Source organism: Trematomus bernacchii, unplaced genomic scaffold (assembly GCF_902827165.1).
Source record: "Trematomus bernacchii unplaced genomic scaffold, fTreBer1.1, whole genome shotgun sequence".
Taxonomy (NCBI): Eukaryota; Metazoa; Chordata; class Actinopteri; order Perciformes; family Nototheniidae; genus Trematomus; species Trematomus bernacchii.
Genome location: NW_022987567.1, coordinates 2949128 through 2972233, shown reverse-complemented (window position 1 = coordinate 2972233; position 23106 = coordinate 2949128). Strand labels below are relative to the sequence as shown.

The 23106-nt window shown below is 39.2% G+C and overlaps 2 protein-coding genes and 1 long non-coding RNA gene across 3 annotated transcripts; 1 reads left to right on the top strand and 2 right to left on the bottom strand.

Moving 5' to 3' along the window:
* Window positions 1–1693: 1693 nt before the first annotated feature.
* gtf3c5 (general transcription factor IIIC, polypeptide 5) lies at window positions 1694–8556 on the bottom strand. Its single transcript, XM_034126083.1, has 11 exons — window positions 8222–8556; window positions 7411–7609; window positions 7116–7317; window positions 6798–6978; window positions 5275–5379; window positions 4896–5010; window positions 4194–4274; window positions 3866–3954; window positions 3073–3155; window positions 2619–2761; window positions 1694–1961 (listed from the first exon to the last, which is right to left on the bottom strand). The coding sequence occupies exons 1-11, from the start codon at window positions 8420–8422 to the stop codon at window positions 1780–1782; spliced, it is 1581 nt and encodes a 526-aa protein (XP_033981974.1). The 5' UTR covers window positions 8423–8556; the 3' UTR covers window positions 1694–1779.
* Window positions 8557–10423: 1867 nt separating this feature from the next.
* Window positions 10424–13578, top strand: LOC117479059. The gene is made up of 3 exons (XR_004555521.1): window positions 10424–10444; window positions 11059–11256; window positions 11348–13578. It is a non-coding gene; the product is annotated as an uncharacterized LOC117479059 (long non-coding RNA).
* A 3712-nt stretch (window positions 13579–17290) lies between these two features.
* On the bottom strand, window positions 17291–22277 carry gfi1b (growth factor independent 1B transcription repressor). Its single transcript, XM_034125650.1, has 7 exons — window positions 22093–22277; window positions 21603–21703; window positions 20817–20996; window positions 20158–20387; window positions 18977–19114; window positions 18137–18302; window positions 17291–17751 (listed from the first exon to the last, which is right to left on the bottom strand). The coding sequence occupies exons 2-7, from the start codon at window positions 21694–21696 to the stop codon at window positions 17573–17575; spliced, it is 987 nt and encodes a 328-aa protein (XP_033981541.1). The 5' UTR covers window positions 21697–21703; window positions 22093–22277; the 3' UTR covers window positions 17291–17572.
* Window positions 22278–23106: the final 829 nt, after the last annotated feature.

The following is a 23106-nucleotide window of genomic DNA, read 5'->3' as shown; positions in this document are numbered from 1 at the left end:
TACAATTTAGTGATGACTTCAAACACTTGTTTAGCTAAATCACAATGTTTTTATTGATCACACATAAACCTTTCTCTGTTTTCTATGACCGATGTAAAAGGACATCTGATTGGTTGAGCTTAATGTGGTTGTTATTTGTTACTTGTTACTTGTTAGATGCTTTTATCCAAAGCGACTTACATACTCAGTACTGTGGACAATCCCCACAGGAGCAATTTGGGGTGAAGTGACTTGCCCACAACGACATGCTGACTGCAGTGGGGTTTGAACCTGTGCCCCCCTGATCCGAAGACCAACGCACTAGTCCACTGTGCCACATGCCTCCCGCCAGTTGTATTTTCTTATTACATATAAAGTTGTACAACCTTAACTGCCAACATGCAAACTCCATTCATTGGACTGAGCCGAGGCGAGCCAAGAGCATGGATGTATAAAGATAACTTATCCGCTGATTTACAGACGTCTCCAAATGTACTTTCCAAATGTAAGTCAATGGGAAAAAGTGTTTTTGGGCCCAATGACCTCACATAAATTTAAGTACCAGCGTTTGGCCACTATGAACATTTGCTCCAACGTCCGGCACACTTCCTGGGGACTTAGCCTAGAGCTGGAGCGCATGCTCTAAAAGCAAAAGGCCCCAGATGATCCGGGTACTTTCTGAATCTACAGTCGCTCCATTTTGGGCTTGAGTATGAAGCGCCACTGAGCACAGAACTTGTTTAGCACTAAGAAATATTCGTCACACCAGGTGACATTAAGTTATTGGGCCATGACTGAATCATCTTCGATTTCAATTTTGTTTTGTTTTCATGCTCAGTAAAAGGTGAGAGAACACAGGCCTGAGGTGACCCAGCAGAAACATTTATTAAATCGGATAAAATGTTCACTTCACACTAATCCATTACACAAAACCCCAGACTGAGACTCAACTCAAAATGGTCTTTCAGCCTAATGTCTAAAATATGGGGTTTGGTATTATAGGGCTGTAGAGAAATAAAAATCAATAAATAGCAATCTAGCACGGCTTATATTCCCCTAAAGGTTTATTAATTCCTCTGAGTGCCATATAAGAACATTTCCTGTTTACAATCTCTGTCGGGCCTTGCACTTGTGTATCAGGTGGCCAGCTCTGCTGAGTTGACACAGCTGTGCAACAATCCACAAACAAGCATCCTCATGGCTGTGCCAAAAGCACCTGTACAGACTGGATTTGTTAATTTTTAACAGGGGGGGGGGGGGGGGGGGGGGGGGACACAATGAGAGCTCTCCCCTGCTGCCACACCCCTCTACACACCCCCTGTACACCCCCTGTACACACCTCCCACAGGATATATGTAGCATTCTCTCTGCTACTATATGGAGAGAGGGCTTGTAAGGTTAACAAGGGCCCCCTGGCCTCGTATAGCATGTAGATACAAATGTCTTGGGCTGGCAGAGGCTGCGGCGGAATAGGGTTCGAATCCAATTTACTTGAGTCATCCCCTCTGAACGGCACTTTCAAAACAATCTTAAAACAATAAAAACGTTTTGCATAGAATAATACATTTGCAACACTGGTAAATAAAGGATAGGTATGTGAAGCATGTGGCACTTTCAAGGTATTTGCTTTGACAATGTTGCGTATCTCTTATGTCAGAATTTTGAATCCTTTCAGTTGTACCGTATAATCCAAAAACATAATAGAAGACAAAACCACTAGAAATACTTTCTTTTTTATTTAGATTTAACTGAAAAAATAATACAGACTTATCAACTCTATCAGGAAATGGCAGTCTTTTGTTACATGTAGTCCAGAATTTCTGTCTCCATCTCGTTTTCGCTGCCCTCCGACGGCAGAAACTCATCGTCCTCGTCCTCGTCTTCGTCATCCTTGTTGTCGTTCTCTTCCTCTGAATCCGAGCCTCTCCCCGGGGATATTGCAAGGCCTTTGCGTCTGCGTCTCTTGGGGAGTTCTGGCATTGCTGAAGGGAGAGAAATGAAATCAGAACCAATTCTTCAAGGATTTTCTGTCCATATTCCAACAAACATTAGGATGTACTTCCTCAATGGTTAGTATCCAGGTATAAAGCAGCATTTTTAATTAGCTTAGTCTTAGCTACCGAAGCCTTATTAGCTTTCTATGCTTCTAGTATTTTTCGTCTTGTAAATTTAACCTTAAAGGTAGGGTAGGTAAGTTTGAGAAACCGGCTCGAGATACACTTTTTGTTATATTCCATGGAATGCTCTTAACATCCCGATAGCAATGAATATCTTAAGTGCTTTGACAAAAAATCCATAAAAAAATGTCATCTGTGGAAGCCGTAATACTGTAAAAAGCACGACCAATCATTTGAGCCAGCCCGGCTAAAATAACTGGATGGCCTACCTGGCTGTCAGCCTTCCATCTGTGCACAAACTTATCTCGTGCCCTCATTGGTCATGTGCGCGTTCGTGTGTGTTGGAGGAGGGGCTCTATAAGGAAGTGGCAGATTTTCTCCGGTTGTGTATTTTCAAATTCTAGCGATCTCGAGCTGGTTTCTCAAACTTACCTACCCTACCTTTAACAATCTTTGTACTAGTTGTCCATGAAGACACCCCGAGTAAGAGCAGCCATTCTCTGTCATGGATGTTTTCCTTACGTGGTTTACTGGCTCGGATGAGCTTCTTGATCATGGCTGAGATCATGTCCCGCAGTTTGTCCGTAGTGCCGAGGACACACCAGCCGTCCCGCTCGTCACAGGGCAGATCCTCATCGGCAATCTGAGCGATCACCTTTTTGATACTGGAGACACAAAAAGCTGAATCAAAGACACACACTGGTGCAAATACACATTTTCTTAAGCACTGTTAGTACAATTTAGAGGTGCTTGTTCTTAAAGGGGCCCCATTATGCTGTTTGGGGTTTTCCCTTTCCTGAAGTGTGTTATATAGGTTTTTGTGCATTTAAATGGTCTACAAAGGCTAAAATCCCAAAGTCCCTCCAGAGGGAGTTTCTCTCCCACACACTGTCCCCCTGATTTGAGTTTCAGAGCCCATATTATTTAGTGAAGTGAATACTAGAAAGAAGAATGCACCCTCAGCAATTTAACGTACCTTTCCACATCCAGATCACAGAGCTGGTAGAACATCTGTCTGTGTGGAGGCAGCATGCCCTCTTTGAAAATGTAGGATGACTCCTGTGAGGATTAAACACAATAAAAATGTTGTCTAAGGAAAGTTTTCCATCACTTTACTCTTCTATTTAGACTCAAACAAGTAAAGCAACCCTTGTTATCTTCTAACATGAATCGACATTTAGCTTAATAAAATCTCAAGATAGGAAGATATTGGATAGATAATGACAAAATGTAAGATATAACGACAAATCAGTTCCGCCGAGAAATAGTTTAAAACTAGCATGTTAGCACCATGCTGCAGCATTGTCCTATCACTCCAGTTACTGAGCTTCAGTAGAGGAAGAATTAAATCAGACTTTTTACTTGAGTAAAAGTAGAAATACAAAACTGTTAAAGTACTGCTAAGTATAAAAAGTCAAAGTACAAAAGTATTGGCATTAAAATATACTTAATGTACCAAAAGTAAAATAACTTATTCTGCAAATTAGCCCATTTATGACGCATTAATGTGTTCATAACAGCTTGTAATAGTGGAGCTTATTTGAATTACCAAAAAATCTTAACCTATAATAATAAAACATGGTTTGTTTGATAGTTTATCTATATTTTGTATGAGTTTATAATCTGATTCTGTCACAAAAACGAGTAACTACAGCTGTCAGATAAACGTAGGGGAGTGGCATGAAATGGAAATGCTCATGTAAAGTACTAGTAACTCAAAAGATCTTACTCAAGTACAGTACTTGGGTAAATGTACTTCATACACTGACCTTCAGCTGGTAGGAAATCGGGGTTGGGTCTCGAGTGGAGCCCGGACCCTCCTGCGCGGGAAGCTCCATCACACTCGCAGCCTGAGGACCTGGGGGAAAAACACACGATTTTTCCAGAACATTATCAGTGAACTTTGTATATTATCAGTGAACATTGGAAACAGTAGCGGGAGGATGGAGATTGTTTTATAGATTCTCAGACAGGACATTTAAAATCGATGAGAGAACTTTTATAAAGCCATATGCTTTTTCAGAAAGAACCAGAAACCACGTCTGAACTTTACATATCTCCTTTATATAGTTTGTCTACATCCACTCACAAACTCACCTGCTTTGTTCATTGTGATGGACAGGTTGTAGTTCAGAGCGCTCCTCTTGGCTTTCACTGGCATGTCAGATAATGAATACCCTGAAGGTGTAAAGAAAATAAACAGGGCCAGATGGAAATTGTTCTTAATCTTTGATGTTAAAAATGGAAAAAACATGATAACGGTGAACTGGAAAAATAACCTTCTGGTAGATAACGATGAGTTCCTCTAGTTCATGGGCGGGCCACATACAGAAAAATATACGAAGGGCTGGGCCACTCACTAGAGGTATATTGCCTCATAAGTTCAGTTCTAAGTTAGCAAAATCAATCAAATGTAGGTCAATGATGCTTGTGAGTGTTGACAGCTCATCCCTTAAAACAGAAGCCTCAGATTGATTATAATAAGGAGAAATAGGAAGGGTGTATTTCAAGTTTGCTATGTAAATAAGTCATTGGGCTTTTTTCTTATCAACTAAGATATGTTAGAAAATGTTTCCAACTTGAATTGACTGAATTTATGTGAAAATTAGTCTTATTAACACATGAATACTACTGTGTAATATATGTTTACATTTACATTTAAGAAGTACAAGCACAAGTTTTATTTGTGGGCCATATTCCATTACACTTTTTGAATTTGCTGAGGGCCGATTTAAAATGGTCCGCGGGCCGCATTTGGCTCCCGGGCCGTAGTTTGGACACCCCTACTCTAGTTCTTACCATGCTTGGTGCTACAGCGGATCCTGAAGTCCAGTAGCTGGTATTTCTTGGACTCTTTGGTCTTCCGGGGGTCATAGCCCAGCCTCACCCACAGACTCCTCCACGGCCCTGTCACCTGCAAGGGCAAATCTGATGTTTAACTTTCTTGTGGGTAGGGAAAAAAAATCTTTAGTTGAGTCATTGCTTTGGTAAGATAACATTGTACTTCCTTACTTTCTTTACAAAACACTGCCTCTATGAAGCTTATAGTATTGCATGTTTTGATCCACAGGATTTTTTTTCTTGGAATCCTCAAAGGGACTCTGGAAATCTATTTCTAGAGATGTATTTTCTATGTATTTCCCCCCCCCCCCCCCCCAACTGTTGACCCTCATCTCACCATGTAGTAGGCGAAGACGGGCAGCAGCAGTTTCAGTTTATCAGGGTGGATGTTGATGTTGGCCTTGACCGCGTTCCGGGACCAGATGGGCCGGCTCTCAAACATCTAAGGACAAAAAAGTTTGGCTTGAGATTAGATAAAAGTTTGATCTGTGTGATGTTACATAAAATCATGTTTAGTGTGACAAGCAGCTAGTTCTTGAGTCAAAACAGTTGTTTATGATAGTCAGTGGTGAGTGATTTAATAAAAAGGCATACATGTTTTTAAAAGTGCTCTGTGGAGTTTTGACCACTGTGGAGCAGGAAGTGAGGCTCTGTTTTGTTTGCTCATTAGCATGTGGGGGACAAATCGTTTACACTTTTAGGTGAATACGCAGAAACGCACCTGCAGGAACAGGGAGAAGAAAACTGCAAGCTTGCAAACATGGATGTTGAAAATACAGGTTTAAAATCTACAAATGAAAAATCCAGCCTTGCAATTGGTATATGAGGAAGGGGATGAATTTAAGGTCTATGCACAGAGATAGACAATGTGTTTTGGTGAATAATACCAAAAGTATTTAAAATATATTTTACTGTTAAAGGTGGGGTAGGTAATTCACTTCAGAAACACTTTTTGTTATATTCCATGGAATGCTCTTAACATCCCGATAGCAATGAATATATTAAATGCTTTGGCAATAAATACATAAAAATATTTCATCTTTGGAAGCCGTGGCGACCAGTTATTTTAGCCGGCCCGGCTAAAATAACTGGATAGCCTACCTGCCTGTCAGCCTTCCATCTCGTGCACAAACTTATCTCGTGCCCTCATTGGTCATGTGCGCGTTCGTGTGTGTTGGAGGAGGGGCTCTGTAAGGAAGTCTGAAGGAAGGGGCAGATTTTTTTCAGCTGCGTACTTTCAAATTCTAGCGCACTCGAGCTGGTTTCTCCATTCTTACCTACCCTACCTTTAGGCTTTAGAGAACAGGGAAGGAAATATAAGGGCTGAGGACACATTTATTTTCAATAAAATCGCAGGGAATATTGAAAGAAGAACATCACCATATTATTATATTAAAATTGTATTATGTTATTAAATATAATGTCAGTAAGTGGGTTTTTTGGAGCCATCGTCCACAACCAAGATATCTATAGTAAAATGATATGAAACAGAGAAAGGAAGCAAACACTCACGATTGGTAACCAAAAAACAATAATCTTTCAGCAACAGAACAAAATGATTAAGAACTGTCAGACTAAGAACTCTTGCTGTAAATTAATTAACTTTCAAATGAACATTTAGCAGTTTTTAGCCTTTTCAATTAAAGAGACAGCATATTTTTTTGTCTAATGAGCCCTTATTAAACTTTTCAAGAGAAGCCTCCCTGGATACTGGCCTCTCCTGCTTTATTCAAATACTTAACCTATTTCAGACTTCATTATGTTTTTTCTTAATAATTTTTCATTATACTAGCAAGCCTCAATTAGAGTATGTTTTCTGATTTCATTAAGCAGTAACCATGACTGCAGCAGCACACATACCTGTCTCAAATGTTCCTCGGCCTGCTTGTCGCTCTCCTTCACGCAGACTCGCTTCCAGTTGAGTTTCGCCGCCTCGAGGCACTCGCCAGGGACAGTTGGGTCATTGAAGGTGAAAAAGATGGCGTTGTGGGGCCGACGAGCTCGATTCAAACCGATGAAGTTGCTCTTGTTCATGGGCTGGCTGTGAACAGAAAGGAGAAGAAAAAGTGTGAACATTTTCCAGATACGCTGCATTAGCACAGTGACATTGAAAATTAAGAATGTCCAATATTGTTGTTTACAGAGGACAAATAAGGTTACATTATGTTTTTCCCTTACGCTATATTTTGATTGACGTCAGGCCGGAAATAATAATCCACTGGGGTGTCGAGGCGGGAAAAGCTGGCCGGGGGAATAAACAGGGGAATGGGCTTCTCAAAGAAATCTTGATTCTCGGGTTTGCGCAGGATGATTTTATCGTACAAAGAAGTGTCTTTTCCACCTTCTGAATTAACAGCGAGGCACTGGAAGTCTGCCATCCCTGCACAAAAACAAATGTAATCAGTCAAGAAAATATCTCACATTAGTGAAAGGGGAAAACACTTCTCTACACAATAAGGAGGTTAAATTAAACCTTGGAATTTGTATGTTGTTGCAATGACTCCCAGGATATCCATGTGGATCTCAACGTCTTTGGGGTCCTTCTTTCGCACCCGACGCCGCACTCTGAGCACCAGGTTGCTCGATGGGTAGCGGTTTCCACACAGGGAGTGACAGAAAGGATCCTGAGGTCGGAAACGCAGCTCAAGACGCCTGTTTGGGTGAGCGAAGGTCTGTGGGATTCACAGGGAATGCAGACAGGTATCAGATTAATTAAGTTTAGATACTGCGCTGATGATAAACATAAGCATTAATGTCTACCGTTATGTACTCACAAAACAGCCACTTGACAGAAAATCTGTGTAACCAACCATGAAGGCCCTCATCATGTCAGGTGATAGTGAACTTTAGTTGTGCATGTTCGTGTACCAAGTTCAAACTGTTCTGCCTTTGAAGAATGGCTGTCAGTTCACTAGAATTTGAAAATGCAATCAACCTTACGTAAATTAGTATTTTAAGATTACATTTTAATTGTGTCTTTCTAATGCTTCCATAGATTAAAGCTAGTCAAACGTCATTTGAAATGTAGCACTGTGGCTAACTATGAAGCTATGCTTTTTTAAATCATATAGGCAGGGTATATAACACCAATTACTAAATAATATAATGCTTCGCTACAGTATGCAGTTATATCAGTATGATATTTGTAACATACGTCATAAGTGAGGGCATTTGAATACAGTATAATGGACAGTATACAAGTGAACTGGAACGGTTTGTAGGACTGTTTTAGGACTCCAGGACTTAAGAGCAACAGCATTGTGTCCCAGTGACGGCCAGCTTACTTTGGACACGGCTCTTTCCCCCCCGAGAGTCTCCAGCATCCTGTCCGCGCTGCTGACCACCGCCGGGTACTCCACACACACCAGCCTCTGGTCCTGCAGCTCCACGCTGGACGAGCTGCCGGGGACAGCCTCCTCAGCCTGCGGGGACAGAGTGAGCTCCTTCAAGATGAAGTCCAGCTTCAGCTCCTTGTTCTCCGACATGCTGGATGATTTAGTTGGGATATTCACGCAGACACATTAACAAACATGTAGTTAAACCATAAACTAGAAGTAAGAACGCGCGCACAATTAATTACAGCAGTGTGTGAGTGTGTGTCCATGTTCAAAATAACACCGTGCGGAAACAAAGTTCAGCTAAGGTTGGTTCCGCAGGCGTACGTCCCCTATTGTAGATTGGGTTTCTCTGTTTAATAAATGCAGGGAATTTACCACTCATTTTAATATGTATATAATAAAAATGTAAACAAAGTGATGTCGACATTTACCTTGATTTTTTTTATTCGACCATTAAATGTGGCCATTACCGATACTATAAATTATCCATATATACTGTATGTAAACAATTTGGAAACATATTATCATTAAACGCAACAGATATGTATTTAAATGCTGAGATTCAACTCACATACCAAAAAGACTGATGTAGAATCATATATGATTTAATTACATTTTGTAGTTTTTTTACTTGATATATATTATTAATTTGATATTGTTAAATTATGTTTTTAAATTATGCAAAGACGTTATCACATTTGTACGTCACCCTATACTCGCACCTTTTTTGTAATCAAATAAGTAAAAACTTGCTGTGTGTTACATACGGTGTAACACACAACATTGTTACATTACAGGTAAACCTGTAACAATGAACTCAATGCGTACATTTGGCCACGAGATGGCGCTGTAAAACCAAAGAAAATATATGATGGAGAAAACCCTCAGGCAGTGAGAATACCATGATGCCTCCATCAAAATTAAACAACTCAAGTAACTGAATTACTTTTTTTGAATACTCTGTGTCCACTTGAATGATCTGTCTTATTCCTATTATTTTATATTGAAGATCAAATATTTACACAGCCATTTTATTTAATCTTTGTATTATCAGAAAGAGACACTCTTTTGTGACCTTTGTAAAGAGGTCCCTCCCAGAAACTATCAGCAGACAAGAAGAGAAGAAGACTTTGAAGAAAAACTGTTTTGTTTACCAAGTGATAAAAGATGTTGTTATAAAGGTGACTTTAATGTGAGGTGACACTGTGTTTACTTAGATTCTAGTTTGTCTTCTTCTCTTGTGCCTTTAAGGGAGTACAACGCTTAACATTGTTTTCTTAACCAACTCATATTTGTTTTTTCATGTTTTTATCTTCGTGTTCTTGAGTGGGCCATTTTGGTGATGACTGCTGGAATGGTGCATTCATGTGCAGTTGTAGGGATTGGGAAAATAACTTCCCTTATTGAAGGCCAGCTAATGTGATGTTGTTTTTGGTGATGGAACTATCGAGTTATCAGCCTGTAAGTTAAGACAGGTCTGGAACATGTTTCACATTAGCTTAAAGTTGTAAAGCAGTGAGTCCTCCAAAAAATACAAAGTTATCAAATTCACATTGTGTTTTTCCAACATGTGAAACACACACACGTACCACAAACAAATCCATGCATCTCTTCAATATGCTGATGGGTCACCTGCTGCTTGTAAATAAAATATGGCAGATTTGGAGTTCAATTGAAAAGTTATTTATTTTGTATTGTGAAAATGCTAACTGTTTCCCTTTGCATCAATTACTAACCCCCTGAATTCCTGAAGAAGAAGAAATGACTCCACAATGAAAACCGTAATAAATGGAAGTCAATTAAGGTGGTATTTAACAATTGTTAAACAGTAGAGGGATGAAACCCTCTTTTAATGGTCACACATGCAGAGCACACAGCACACACAGTGAAATGTGTTCTCTGCTTTTAACCCATCCTAGTACCAGGAGTCTAGTACTAGGAGCAGTGGGCAGCTATTGTACAGCGCCCGGGGAGCAATGGGAGTGAGGGGGGAAGGGGGGTGTCTGGTGCCTTGCTCAAGGGCACCACGGCAGGGCAGGAGGTGAACTGAGACCTCTCCAAGTAGCAGTCCACACTCCATATTTTAGGTCTGGTCGGGGACTTGAACCGGCGACCCTACAGCTCACAGTCCAAGCCCCTACTGACTGAGCCACTGCCGGACACACCAATGTAAGACTGCTTACATAAAAATAAATTGTGAATATTTAAGTTTAGCATAAATGCTACATGAGTTGTGGGACAGTTAAAGAAGTTTGAACTTTTTAGTTTTTTAAAACATAGCCGATACTTAGTTCAAATCATTAACATTTTAAATGTTTTGGAAATCATTTTGTTCAACATAGAGGCATGACAGCAATACAAAGTATTTGTTTAAATATGAGTCACCCATCTGATTCTGTGTAAGATTATTTTTTGGACTGCTCACATTTGCACAGGTGTAATCAATAATGTTAACGATGGCTCTCTGATTGACCTACTCAGCTGATTATAGAGAAGCCATCGTTAGCATTATCAGTGACACCTGTGCTTGCTCTGCTATGACAAGGTAAAAATACCTGCAGTGAAAAGGGCTCATGGCCTTATATTAGCTAGAAAACTTCAACAACACTGGACAAGAACTAATGATGGCTGAAATATCTGGCAGTTACCCTTCATCTTTGATAGAAACAAGTTTGCTCTGAAATATAAACTAGAAGACTCCCTTCATTGGTTTTCTTGATTAAGTCTACCAATTCTGACGAAAACACTGTTAACTATGATTGCTTTGTTGGTTTGTTTATCAGCAGGACCAGGAAAAACTACCGAACCCATTTTCATGTAACTTGAAAGATGGGTGTAGCATGGGCCAATGAAGAACCCATAAAATGTTGAAGCATGTCCGAACGAATTTGAATCAACTTGAGCACTATCAGAGCTTCAATAAACACATAAATGGTGACGTCCAGCCTGGCTTATCACACTGTGAAGCTCAGTGTTCTGTGGTATGGATATAAGGAGGAGGGGACAAAAGACTGACAATCTGTTGTGTTCTGTGGTAAGGATTTCAACTTTTTTTTTCTGTCTCTTCTCTAGGGGGCCCTCGTCCATCGAACAGTGTTCCAGCTCTGGGTGCTATCTCAGTCAAAGGCCTGTCCACTCCTCCCTGCACACAGCAGGCCTGTTCCAGCCGTTACAGTGTGGGGAGGCCATGATAAGGTTATCAGACGGTTACTCTGAAAGAGCCTGCTGCCTTCAGATTTCCCCCTTCTGACACTCACTCTGACTTCTCACTCAGCGTTTCCCCTCTCCTGTCATCCCTTCTCTCAGCTTCCGGACATCCAACGTTTCTGACTTGGGTTTGCAGCTGGCTGTATGTTAGTCTGAAAGACTTTCTGTATGCATGACAATATTTGAGTATGTGGAGTATGCATTAAGACACACCTATAGGGCCTTGTCATCTTCTGTATGCAAAATCCAAGATTATTATAGTTAATTGCTTGCGCTGCACTTTTGTAAGTCATCCGTAGTTTTCATGTTTTATATATGAGCACACCTTTCATACCATGCTGTTTTTTAGATGCTACTCTTAAATTGCCAATGTCTAATTTTGATCCATTTCACTGGTTAAAAAATATTCTACACCATGATAATTAAAGAGGCCTGGAAATGAAAAGATCAACATGTTAACTAGCTTAAATATTATTTGTCCCCTTTTATCCTGTCATGAACCTTCAGATTTAACCATTGTAGTGGACGTTATCCCTAGGTTTGGAAACACTGCATGGTATGATGCTTCGTTTAAACCTTCCCCATGAAATGTGTTGCTAAAATCAAAGATTTTCTTTTCAGATTAATATTCATTACAAATCAGTATCTAGTAGTCAAATTTGTATGGCATGGTTTGCCGTTATGAAACACTTCTGGCAGTGGCAGGGAAACATAGGGCAGAGTTAGGTGTATGGTTCCTGTACACATGGCTTCCATCCAAGCCAGTATCAGCACTCACCACCGCTGACATATTTTAAAGGCGTGACGATTGATTTATCTTTTGCAGGAAATACAAATGCATTTTGTGAGGCATATATTTAAATGGAGTTTTAATAAAGAGTCCACAAAGAGTCTGAAGTTCATTAAACATCAACATTTACAAACTGAGCTAATTTTTAAACGGTTTCCGAGACCTGTAACCACATCAAGGGATGTTCATGAGCATTTTCTAAATTGGCATGTTCTTTTTTTCTATTTCCTGTATTTTGAAGTGTTTGGTCTCTTCTGCTATTGATAACAGGCTTAAAGTCAACATTTTGAATTGCCTACTTGTGAAATAGATAATTAAATCCCAGGAACCACAGAAAACTTTTTTCCCCGTCACTCTTACGTCTCTTTGTAGGAGTGGCCTTCGGTGCGTCATCACTGCACTTATCAATGGGAGGCCAGGACGTTCAGCCTGGACCACAACACAGTGCCACTGGCAATCAAATAGTATCTCACCCACACACACACAGGATGTGATCATACTGCATCTTCCTGTGTTCAGTCACACGGAGGAAATCTGCTGACAGTTTCTTTTTCTATTTGGATTCTGTCAGCGTGATGGATCACTGGCATGTCATTCAACACTGAGTTTAAAAAGACAAGGAATAGCTTACTGTAGTTGTGTATAAGGACTTAAGGGCCAACTTTTCCTTGATACTTGTAGATCTTATTAATAAACTGTGTATTTTATGGTTCAAACACAAAATATCTAATATGTTTTCTATGGGTTAACATATGCTCCAAGTCCTTACACTCTTTACTCAATATTTTGATGTGTAATATTTTGGAAATAACTTTCAAATGTGTGATTTTGTTTACTTAATACTATTGTTTTTTGGTTGTGTGTGTATCTGTCCGTTCGTCCAGAGCTAATCTCGTATACTTCTGGATCTATCAGTCTAATATGTCGGTGTACATGTATGACTTTATGCTCTCATGGGTGTGGTCATTCACACTTTTTGAAAAACCTATGTCATCGGCTGTTTCATACCAGAATTGACTGCTTACCCCTCGCTCCTCTTAACCGTTAGGTTAGGGCAGCAAGTCCTCCCCATTACTTCAGGAGCAAAAAGTATTAGTGGCAATTGGTCGGCTAAAAACATGCCTAACCTACCAGTTTGGCCTTTTTCGTGGCTCGAAACTGTCATCCATAGATAATTGTAGTTTTGTTTTGAACCAGTGAAACTGCCAATTAATTCCATCCAGATATGTTATGATGAAAATCCCGGTTTTTGTAATATTGCCGCCATTTTGACGGTACGGGAGCCATTTGTGTGAGATACAACTCTTCATTGTTACGAAGGGAGACACACTTGGCTGAGATATTATTACATCTAATATTTCTATTCTTTATAAAAGGTACAATCAGTTTTGAAATGTATCATTTGTGTCACAGGTGAAAGCTCTATAAACAGCAGCTCTAGGTAGTCTGGTCCTGTTTTTAGAAAATATGATAAGTAACACCTCTTATACAGATTTGTAAGCCTACATAATTGCAGCTTTACCTTTCCTGGCCACCGTACACATCCCTGTGCTGCTGTAACACCTGCATAATTAGATGTATTTTATTTCAAAATAAAAGACCAACACATGACAAATTCAACTTTTAAAGCGTCTCGTACTGGATAAAGTTACCTTTAAAGTTTAATTCAGGGGTTTTGACATATATTCCTAAATATGAATAGTCAAAGTAACTGGTTCATTGGGTTCAACACTCATGAACCACTTGGTCTTACATTTTAAATTAACATTAAACTATCTTTTAAATTAACATTATTAAATAACCTGATGTTATGGAAAGCACTTGACATGCTGCTCTGTCAAATTCACCCTTAAAGTAGAGGAACAGTTTGTGTTAGTGATAATACAACTTGTAAGTCAAACATCCTGAGCTGCTTTTACAGCCAACACAGAATCAGATTAAATGTAGAAAAAGGAGGAACAAATCTGGGTCCTACAACTGTAAAAGTGATTTTTTTTAGGGGGGGATGTGCTTTTCCAAACATAGCAGTTGATGTTGACTGTGTCCTCGATGCCTCAGGCTCTCCTGCCATCCTGCAGTGTTTCCACACCACAGCAGCAGCCAGGGTTCATTTGCATGCTCATTTGCAAGACAAATTTTGAGCTGTGTGATCTATCTGTTCATGTATGTGAGATACAGAGGGACAGAACTGCATTTGGACTGGGGTTTGTTAGTTTTTGAGCCACAGTGCTGATGTTTGAGTCTTGATTTGTTCATTTGTTGGCTGTTGGATGGAACAGCGTTGGTTTTTAGTGCTAAGGCTCCACTGTACTGGCAGCAACTTGAAGAAATGACTTCTGTCACACATTTCATGTTACTTGTTAGACGCTTTTATCCAAAGCGACTTACATACTCAATACTGTGGGCAATCCCCACAGGAGCAATTTGGGGTGAAGTGTCTTGCCCAGGGACACAACGACATGCTGACTGCAGTGGGGTTTGAACCTGTGACCCCCTGATCCCATCACCAAGGCTCTATCCACTGTGCCACACTGCAAACATACTATAAATTCAATATATTGAATGCACTTTTTCATGCTGAGTACTGAATTTCAGAAACGTATGTTTTACTAGTGGTGCTCTGTGAGAGGTGAACAGTTAGAAAGAGTAAATTTGCAAGTTTCACGATACCGAACGCTTCAGGGAACACATATGCAAATGAACAAAAGTTTAGATAACCACATAAAAAGTTCCTGCACAGTCTTCATCTGCTTTTCTCTCAGACATCTCTGTTACAAAGCAAACATTCTCCACTTTAAGCTTTTCACAACCAAACAATTGTACACTTGTGTTACAGGTGACCTCTCCACACTATTTTCACTTTTTCCCGTTTCCCCCCAGGCTTGGCTCCTCCCCTTTCAGGAACTTCATGTCCTGTTTGTTAGGTCCCACCCAAAATGCATCCCTTTACTGTTGGTTAAACCTGTGCAGTATTTTGATTTGCTCCGTCTGCTCTCACCAGGATGTGGTGGTGGCAGCAGCAGTTGTAACTGTACAGGATCACAACGGACCCTGTTGCCGTGGTAATGGCAACACATTTTGCATAAAGGCCTCAGATTTGTTTGCCAGACCGTAAGCCCTAACTCGTCCTCCCTGATTTCTGCAGCAGTGACTCCCCTCGGCACAACACGGGGGAAATCATGATCCCAGGTTTTAATTGTTAGTACATATATGTATTTTTTAAAGATCCCATAGATGCAGGAAGAAGTCCAGAAACCTAGAAAGTAGTTTGCATTTCACCACTACTGGTCCCCTTTCTTTAGTTATATGCCTTAAAATATATCTGTAGTCAACACAAACTTAAAGGTCCCCTATTATACAGTTTTTCATTACTTTATTATAGGTCTCAGATATACACAAAATATGTCTCTGAAGTGTTTGACCTCAAAATACCAAACAGGTCATGCATTGCAGCATTACCCATAATCCCCTCTGTTTCAGCCCTGTTTCAAAAGTGCTGATTCTCTGTCTTACTTTAGATGAAAATAAGGAGCCACTCCCAACGCCCCTCTGAGAGATATTTGGTAACACAATGGTGCTCTAGGAGGAGATTCAGGTGATAAGGTGGGGGGGGTTACCTTGGTTGGTGATTGGCTAATGGTTACACAAGCCAAAAAATCGTTATGACATCATAAAGTGGCCAAAATCTGATAAGTTCATTTTCAGACAGGTTTTTATATAAATGGATCAGGACAAAAAGTGAGCGAATCTTTTTTCCTGAAACTTTCAGAATCTCTTTTACACAGAGGGGACACATGTTTATGTATAAAAGACATGAAAAAGTGGATTTTGCATAATAGTTGACCTTTTAGACATGTTCTATTTGTGTTCTGTGACAAAAAATACACGAGTAAACACACCTTACTTGAATATCGAATACTTCTATGTATCAACAGTGGTTGCTAACATCGACTAAATGAGACTACTAAACATCACAATGCGAACATTAGCCGCCTGTAGCTTAGCGGTGGTGACATTAAGGTCAAGTGACCATGATGTTTGTTTGTAGCCTAAAGTTAGCTTTTTACTTCTGGCATTGCATGTACACTTCAAATATGGAGTCAAATATGTATCAAAGACATTTGTTTGCCACAGATGTTATTTTCTGCTATATTACCCAATGGACAAATCCCATTAGCTTTCTGCCTTGCGATGCTAACCTGGGTCGGCCTAGAAAAAATGTGTCATCATTGCCCCACTGAGAACAAATTGAGAAAAAGGTATTGCCATCACTATCTTATATCAGCAATTGGTCCAATTTATCCAAAAACCAACACTTGTACAAGTTCTGGCAGCGCTGCATCCCGTTGGTGTCAGATTTATAAGGCCCAGGTGATGATCTGATTTGCCTCGAGCAGCTTAATGTCCTAACAGGTTTGGTGTTTGAGGAAGGGGGTGTGTCTTCGTTAGAGCCGACACTTGTTTGTTGAAGTTAATCCAAAAGGCGGCTGGGTGTGGTAACAGTTGACTAAGTAATCAATCCCTTTTTACACAGTCCTGTATTAATCCCTGTACCCGATTCGACTCACCGCAGGGTAAGGGCTGAGCAGCTACACTGACTGCATGTGTGCAAAGGTGTGTGGCCAAAGTTTGTTGCAGTCCATCCAACAGTTTGGGCAATTTTGATTTTCTACTCAGATTAGTAGACTAACCCTAACCCTAATCCTTCATCTGCTTTCCAGTCAACTCTCTGGGTTTATATTTGCATGCTGTTCTGTGTGTTATTTGAACTCCATTTCACATCGTCCCTGTAAGAGATTTTCACCCAAGGCCGCAGTTAGATATTTTACATCCTGCTCTGACAGGAAAAGTGACAAAACACACAGAAAGAGGCGAACGGAGGAGTAAAAGTGTGTTTACAGTTCTCATCCAGTTCTCATCCAGTCATCTTAGACAAACATGTATTCTGCCTTAAGGGCACGAAGATGTTATATTGCATTTCCCTTTGCATGTCGTTATTCTAAAAGAAAAAACAAAGATTGGCAGACATTTCACCCTTTTATTCCAATTGAAAGCATTGAACAGCTCACACACATTGATCAGGCATACTTTAAATAAATTATATGAAATCAAAAATAAAAGTATATTTAGCATTGACACATCTCCCACTCATCATGTAAGCACATCTTTAAATGACCACTTAATATATTAACAGATACATTTTCATCAATCACTCAATTTCTTCATTATAAATGGCCTTCAATGAGGAATCAATATCAGCTTATTTAATAGAAATGTACACATAGACACTGTTTTCCTTTTCATTTCAGGCCGTGCTGACTCTCGTGATGTCGGCGAAGATCCACCTTTCGCTGGAAGCCCTTTGAACAAATGTCACACCCAAATGGTTTGAAGCCTGTGTGTTTTCTACTGTGTGTGATCAGGTTGGAGCTTTGGCTGAACGCTTTACCACACACTTGGCATTTGTGGGGTTTTTCACCTATAATAAAACACACAAAAACAACACAGTAAGAAATAATATCCAATATCTTCAATTCATTCAAAATGGTGCTTGTATGAGTTTTCCCTCGAAAATGTTTGCAATAACAACTACGGGTGAAGAATCATGCCATTGTTCAGATTTGTCAAACATTTATTTGCAACAAATGTCACCAGCATAGACCTCCTTTCACAGAGCGCTGCGTGGAAGCAGGAAAACCAGATATGCAAATCAACAGGATATTTGTTTAAGTTTCTTTTTCTGATTTATCAGTAGTTTTATTACTCCTGGAAACAATTCCTGCTTGCTGCACCTGGATAGCAGATAATAACATCCATGAACAGCTTCATATAAGGTCGCCTTTTGTAAAATGACTGTGACCTACCGGTGTGAATGTACGTGTGTTTCTTCATGTCAGACTTCTGGTGGAACCTCTTGCCGCAGTACTGGCAGGGGTACGGCCTCGTGTCCGAGTGGATGAGCAAGTGTGTGGACAGAGTGGAGGAGCGCTTGAAGGTTTTCCCGCACATTTTGCACTCAAAGCTTTTTTCCTGGTCAAAGAAGAAAGTAAAAGCGTTACACAGTTATCAACAAATAAAAAAGATGTGAGAAAAGATCATTTTTCTCCAAGTTTATAGGTCACATTTAGACCAGCATAGACAAGAAGTTCTTAATAGTACAAGAATAAAATGGAAATTTGAACACCAACAATATCTACTCAATAGACCTGTTGGTGGGTCCATTGGTGGGAAAAGGTCAGGTTTTTTATATTGCGTAAAAACTAAACTATGGATTGAGTGAAATCAACTTTTGCTAATGGGAATGTCTTGATTCTTTTTTCATATCATAACCATTTCTTCAGATGTATTAAGTCATGTTTAGTGCCATTAACTTAACAACTTGGGAAAAACCTTTAAAACTCAGAACTAGGTCAGGTAAATGCAAAAGCAGCTTTTTCAAAAGGCACAACCCATCCATTTTACATTTTTAAAGATTTCAACTTTTCTCTTGGAACTGAAATATCTGCTTATTTTAACTTTAATTATGCCCTTCATATGTATTTACATCACTTATACATAATGTATGTGCCGCTATTGTCTACTGGATTTTATTGAATTTGATCCTTTTGTCAATAAACAAGAAGACAAACTTTAATTGAGTAGCCCATTCAATTCAAGAAACTTTTAATATGTCATACAGCTTTGGAGTGTCACCATAGATTTACCTGGGAGTGGACATTCATGTGTTGCTCCAGGCTCACGGCGTGGCCGAAGGTTTTCCTGCAGATGCTGCATCCGAAAGGTCTCGTTCCACTGTGCGACCTCCTGACGTGAACCTCCAGTCCGTGGGGCGTTGAGAACACCTGAAACAGATAACATGGGAGTTGTTGTCTTAACCATTAACATCAACGCAGTCAGCTTCTTACTGGGATTACTTCATTGTTCATTGTTCAGGAGGTTTTTAACGGGAGCCTCATTATCCACACAGGTCATCTCCACTCCAAAACAAACACTGTGATTAAAACAGGTACAAATATTAAAGTAGAGCTGTTCACATAAAAGATCTCTGTTTCTTTAGCAGTTGTTGCTCAGCTTGTTCGTGTGATAACTTCACATCAAGACGTTGAGGAGGTTTTTACTGGGAGCCGAATTAACCGCAGAGGTCTCCACCTCTCTAAAACAACAAGACCAGGTGATAAATAAGTAAACAACGGTAATGATAAAATCATAGTTTTGTTCTAGGTTGTTTTGGCTGTCTCCAACGTTTCCTCAGGTTGTTTCTTTGATAAATTAAGAACCAGCAACCGATTACCATAATCCATCATCCGGCTAAAATATACAATATCTTAAAACAACCAAAATATAAGAAAAGTATCATAAATAAAACAAATACCCAGAGGTGATACACCATCATCACAGAGACCAAATGAAATGGATTGTTATCTTGATTAGTTTCACTTGGTCTAAGTTGTTGAAAACTTTTGGTATAATGTAATGTGATACACACTTCAACAAAGATATTTAACAAATGAAAACTACTGCAGCAATTTTTTTAACTGATGTCAACCTAAACATTTGCGTTTACAGTCATGGAAATTGTACATACAATAATTCCTGTGTAAAAGTAATATGTAAAAAGTATTTGTTTTTTGGAAATTCAATCTAAACGTTTTGGCTCAAGTCAAATGTAATTAAAAATATATTTGAAAAACACATTACAAATTCCTCCAACTCAGTGTAGGTTCTTGGTTAAACATAATTTCAATTTAAGTTGACTTAACTCAAAAAGGTCAATGCACTCTGCTGCGTTTATTTATTTGTTTACCTTTTGGAGCATTTGTTTTTAGAGTGTATTTAGAACAGTCACATATTATAGTACATATGTACAGGTGTGATGCTGACCTACCTTTTCACAGGTGAGACAGTGGAAGGTGTTGGAGGTGGGGGAGTAGTGCGTGCTGCAGTCCAGAGGCTGCTGGGGCTGGGGGCTTCGGCTGATGTGGGACCCGTACAGGCTGCTGGCGTGCTGCAGCACCGTGGGGCTGAAGCTCATCTGCCGAATCTTATAGGAGGGGGGCATCGGCTCCCAGGCGTACGGCGGCTTGTAGTAGGGAGGGAATCCGGCCATGTGAGGCTCTGAGGGAGAACACATACAGAAAATCATCCATCTGAACGAAGGTTTTAAAGTCAAGTCAAAGTCAACTTTATTGTCAATCTTCCAGTTTGTGTGTACAGACAGAGAGATCGAAATACTGTTTCCCACAATCCTGAATATAAAAACAAATGTATATAAAATATGTGTGCAAATATGTATAGATATACACAGTCAAAGACACATTTTGCACACATTAAGACCTAAATAAAAACACAACAATCAATATACAAAATAACAGTCTCAATATTTTGAGAATGTACATTAGTGCAGATTGTCCATCGAATGTGCAAAAATAAATATTAGTGCAAGATTGTCCATATAATGTGCATTATTGCAATATTGTCCATAGCAGCGTAAAAAGTAAAATATTTTTATAAAATCTGAAGGAGATATATGCTTTTGCAGCTCACCGTTGAGGTAGTATGGCTGAGTGGGAGCCACAGGGGGTCTGGTTGGCTCTGGGTGAGCAGGTAAGGGGCTTTCGAGCTTCACCTCCTCCTCAAAGGAGCAGGGGTCTGCAGGGGAAGACTGCTCCTCCGACTGAGGCCTGTCTTCAGAGTCTGTGCTCTGATGAGCCTCAGGTGGGGCATCTGCAAAACCACAATAAATAAAAGATTCAGGAGATTGAAAGGCTTTATTTGTCATAATGCAGAATAACTATAGCATAGTTAATATTATAAGTCTCAGGGTCTTCCAACATTGCAACATAGAAGCTATAGAACATTAAAGAAACATACATAAAATAGTGAATTAGAAAAATATGTACATATAAAATGATAAAGATAAAGCAAAAAGTAAATTAGTGTACAGTAGAATAAATACTGAAAACGATATACTGTTGGATATGTGAAATATATATATCATGTATGTACAATTAACAGTGTTATTGATTCAAATAAAGAAAAACCCTCAAATTGTGCATTTCATAAAACAATAAAACTCTGCAAGTCGTCACAATTTCTTAAATTGGTTAACTTATATTCAGTGTTTTACCATCATTAATAACATATGTAGGATTAGTGCATATCTCTTATATAATCTGCCTTCAAATCGAAATTCATGCAAATATTTCAGACAGCAGCTGCTTCAAAATAACGACTTAAGGCAGTACAAGAAGGCAGTTTTAATTTAATTAACCTAACCGTATTTCCAAATATATTTAGATAATTAAACGTTTTATTGCAGTAGGCTATTACCTGTTTGTAAGGGGGCCTTCGGCTCGTCTTCATATGACCGGTGAACATTAAAGGACGTGCACCTTTTGTTCTTCACCAGAAATGACCGCGGCATGTTGATCCTAAACGATACAAAAACATGTGCGACAAAATTAGGATAAAAACAAAATTCACCATGGAAACCAAACAAGTGAAAGACGTAAAAAGACGTCACTAGCTACATGTTTTTAAATCTAAGATATTCTGAATACAGTTATATTTATAATTTCAGTTACTTTTATATTTAATTTACATGTTTTGTTTATGTTCCCAGTGGGATACTCAGCAGTAATGTCAAGTAGCCTACTATGGTAACTTAAGTGAATATGCGTAGGCTATATCTTTCTTCTTGGTCAACAGAATAAAGTTTAATTAGCAGTTGTTTGATATTCGTACGGCTTAAATTGTTATATTATTTGTTGAAATAGTATTACAAGTTTTACTAACTGTATTTAGAAGTTATTTTACTCACCGTTAACCAAGAAAGTTCCCGCAAAATGGAAATCGGTGTAATAAAAAGTAATGTCCTTCTTCTTCGGTTGTAAAGAAGCTAAGATGAGGGAAATTCGTCGCTAAAATCCTTTACTAAAAAGTCAGCAAAGCAAAGCAGTGTAAAACCATCACACTTGTTGCTCTCCCCTTTTCTCCCCTCCCTGATTTTCAATCAGATAATTTCGCAAGGGGAATCTGACTGTGGTTTCAACCAATGAAAAGGCCAACCTGCAGGTGCGAATTTGCGTAAAAAACACAGGCCTTCTCTGTCACTGAACAGTTAGCACACAAAACACCCAATGCTCCGGGGTAAAAGGAATATTATAAGGTACATGTTTAAAAAATAAAGTCAATAAATACTTTCTTCCAAAGAACCTTTTTGTGCTTTAATTTAAGCTTAATTAGTTTGCCTTTTTGCTGAACTTAGAGAGAAATGTCCCCCAAAAAAAACAACTAAATCACTATTTATAAAAATAAAAGAATAGGAAAAACAGAAACAAGATTTTACCACGAAAATCCGACCAAATATTTCCACCACACACTGTTTGATTTACAGGATTTACTCTGAATCGTACTGTGTGTATGACTGTGTTGTGTGAAGGATTTAAATGATCATATGAGACTGTAGCACCTCCAAAGATACACACACCAAACCAGTCCGTGAGACTGACAACGTTACACTGCTGACTCTGTCTTTATTTGCCAAAGCCTGTCAGTATTCAGACATGACAGATTTCTTAGTTTGATGCTTCAGTGTCACGCATGTAGGTAACATAACTAAAAGATATGTTGATATGATCTAATAAGGCAGTTACAAAATATTAGTAGGTGAGAAAAGTTTTCAGAAATCACTTTATTTCTATTATATATTTATATGTAAATCTTGAAGAGCAAGTGGAAGACTGGATACACATTTTGAGGATGAGGATTTATATAAGGAGGAGGTGCACGTGCGACATCTGGTGGACAGAGTGTCTTGACTCTTGAGACTTGA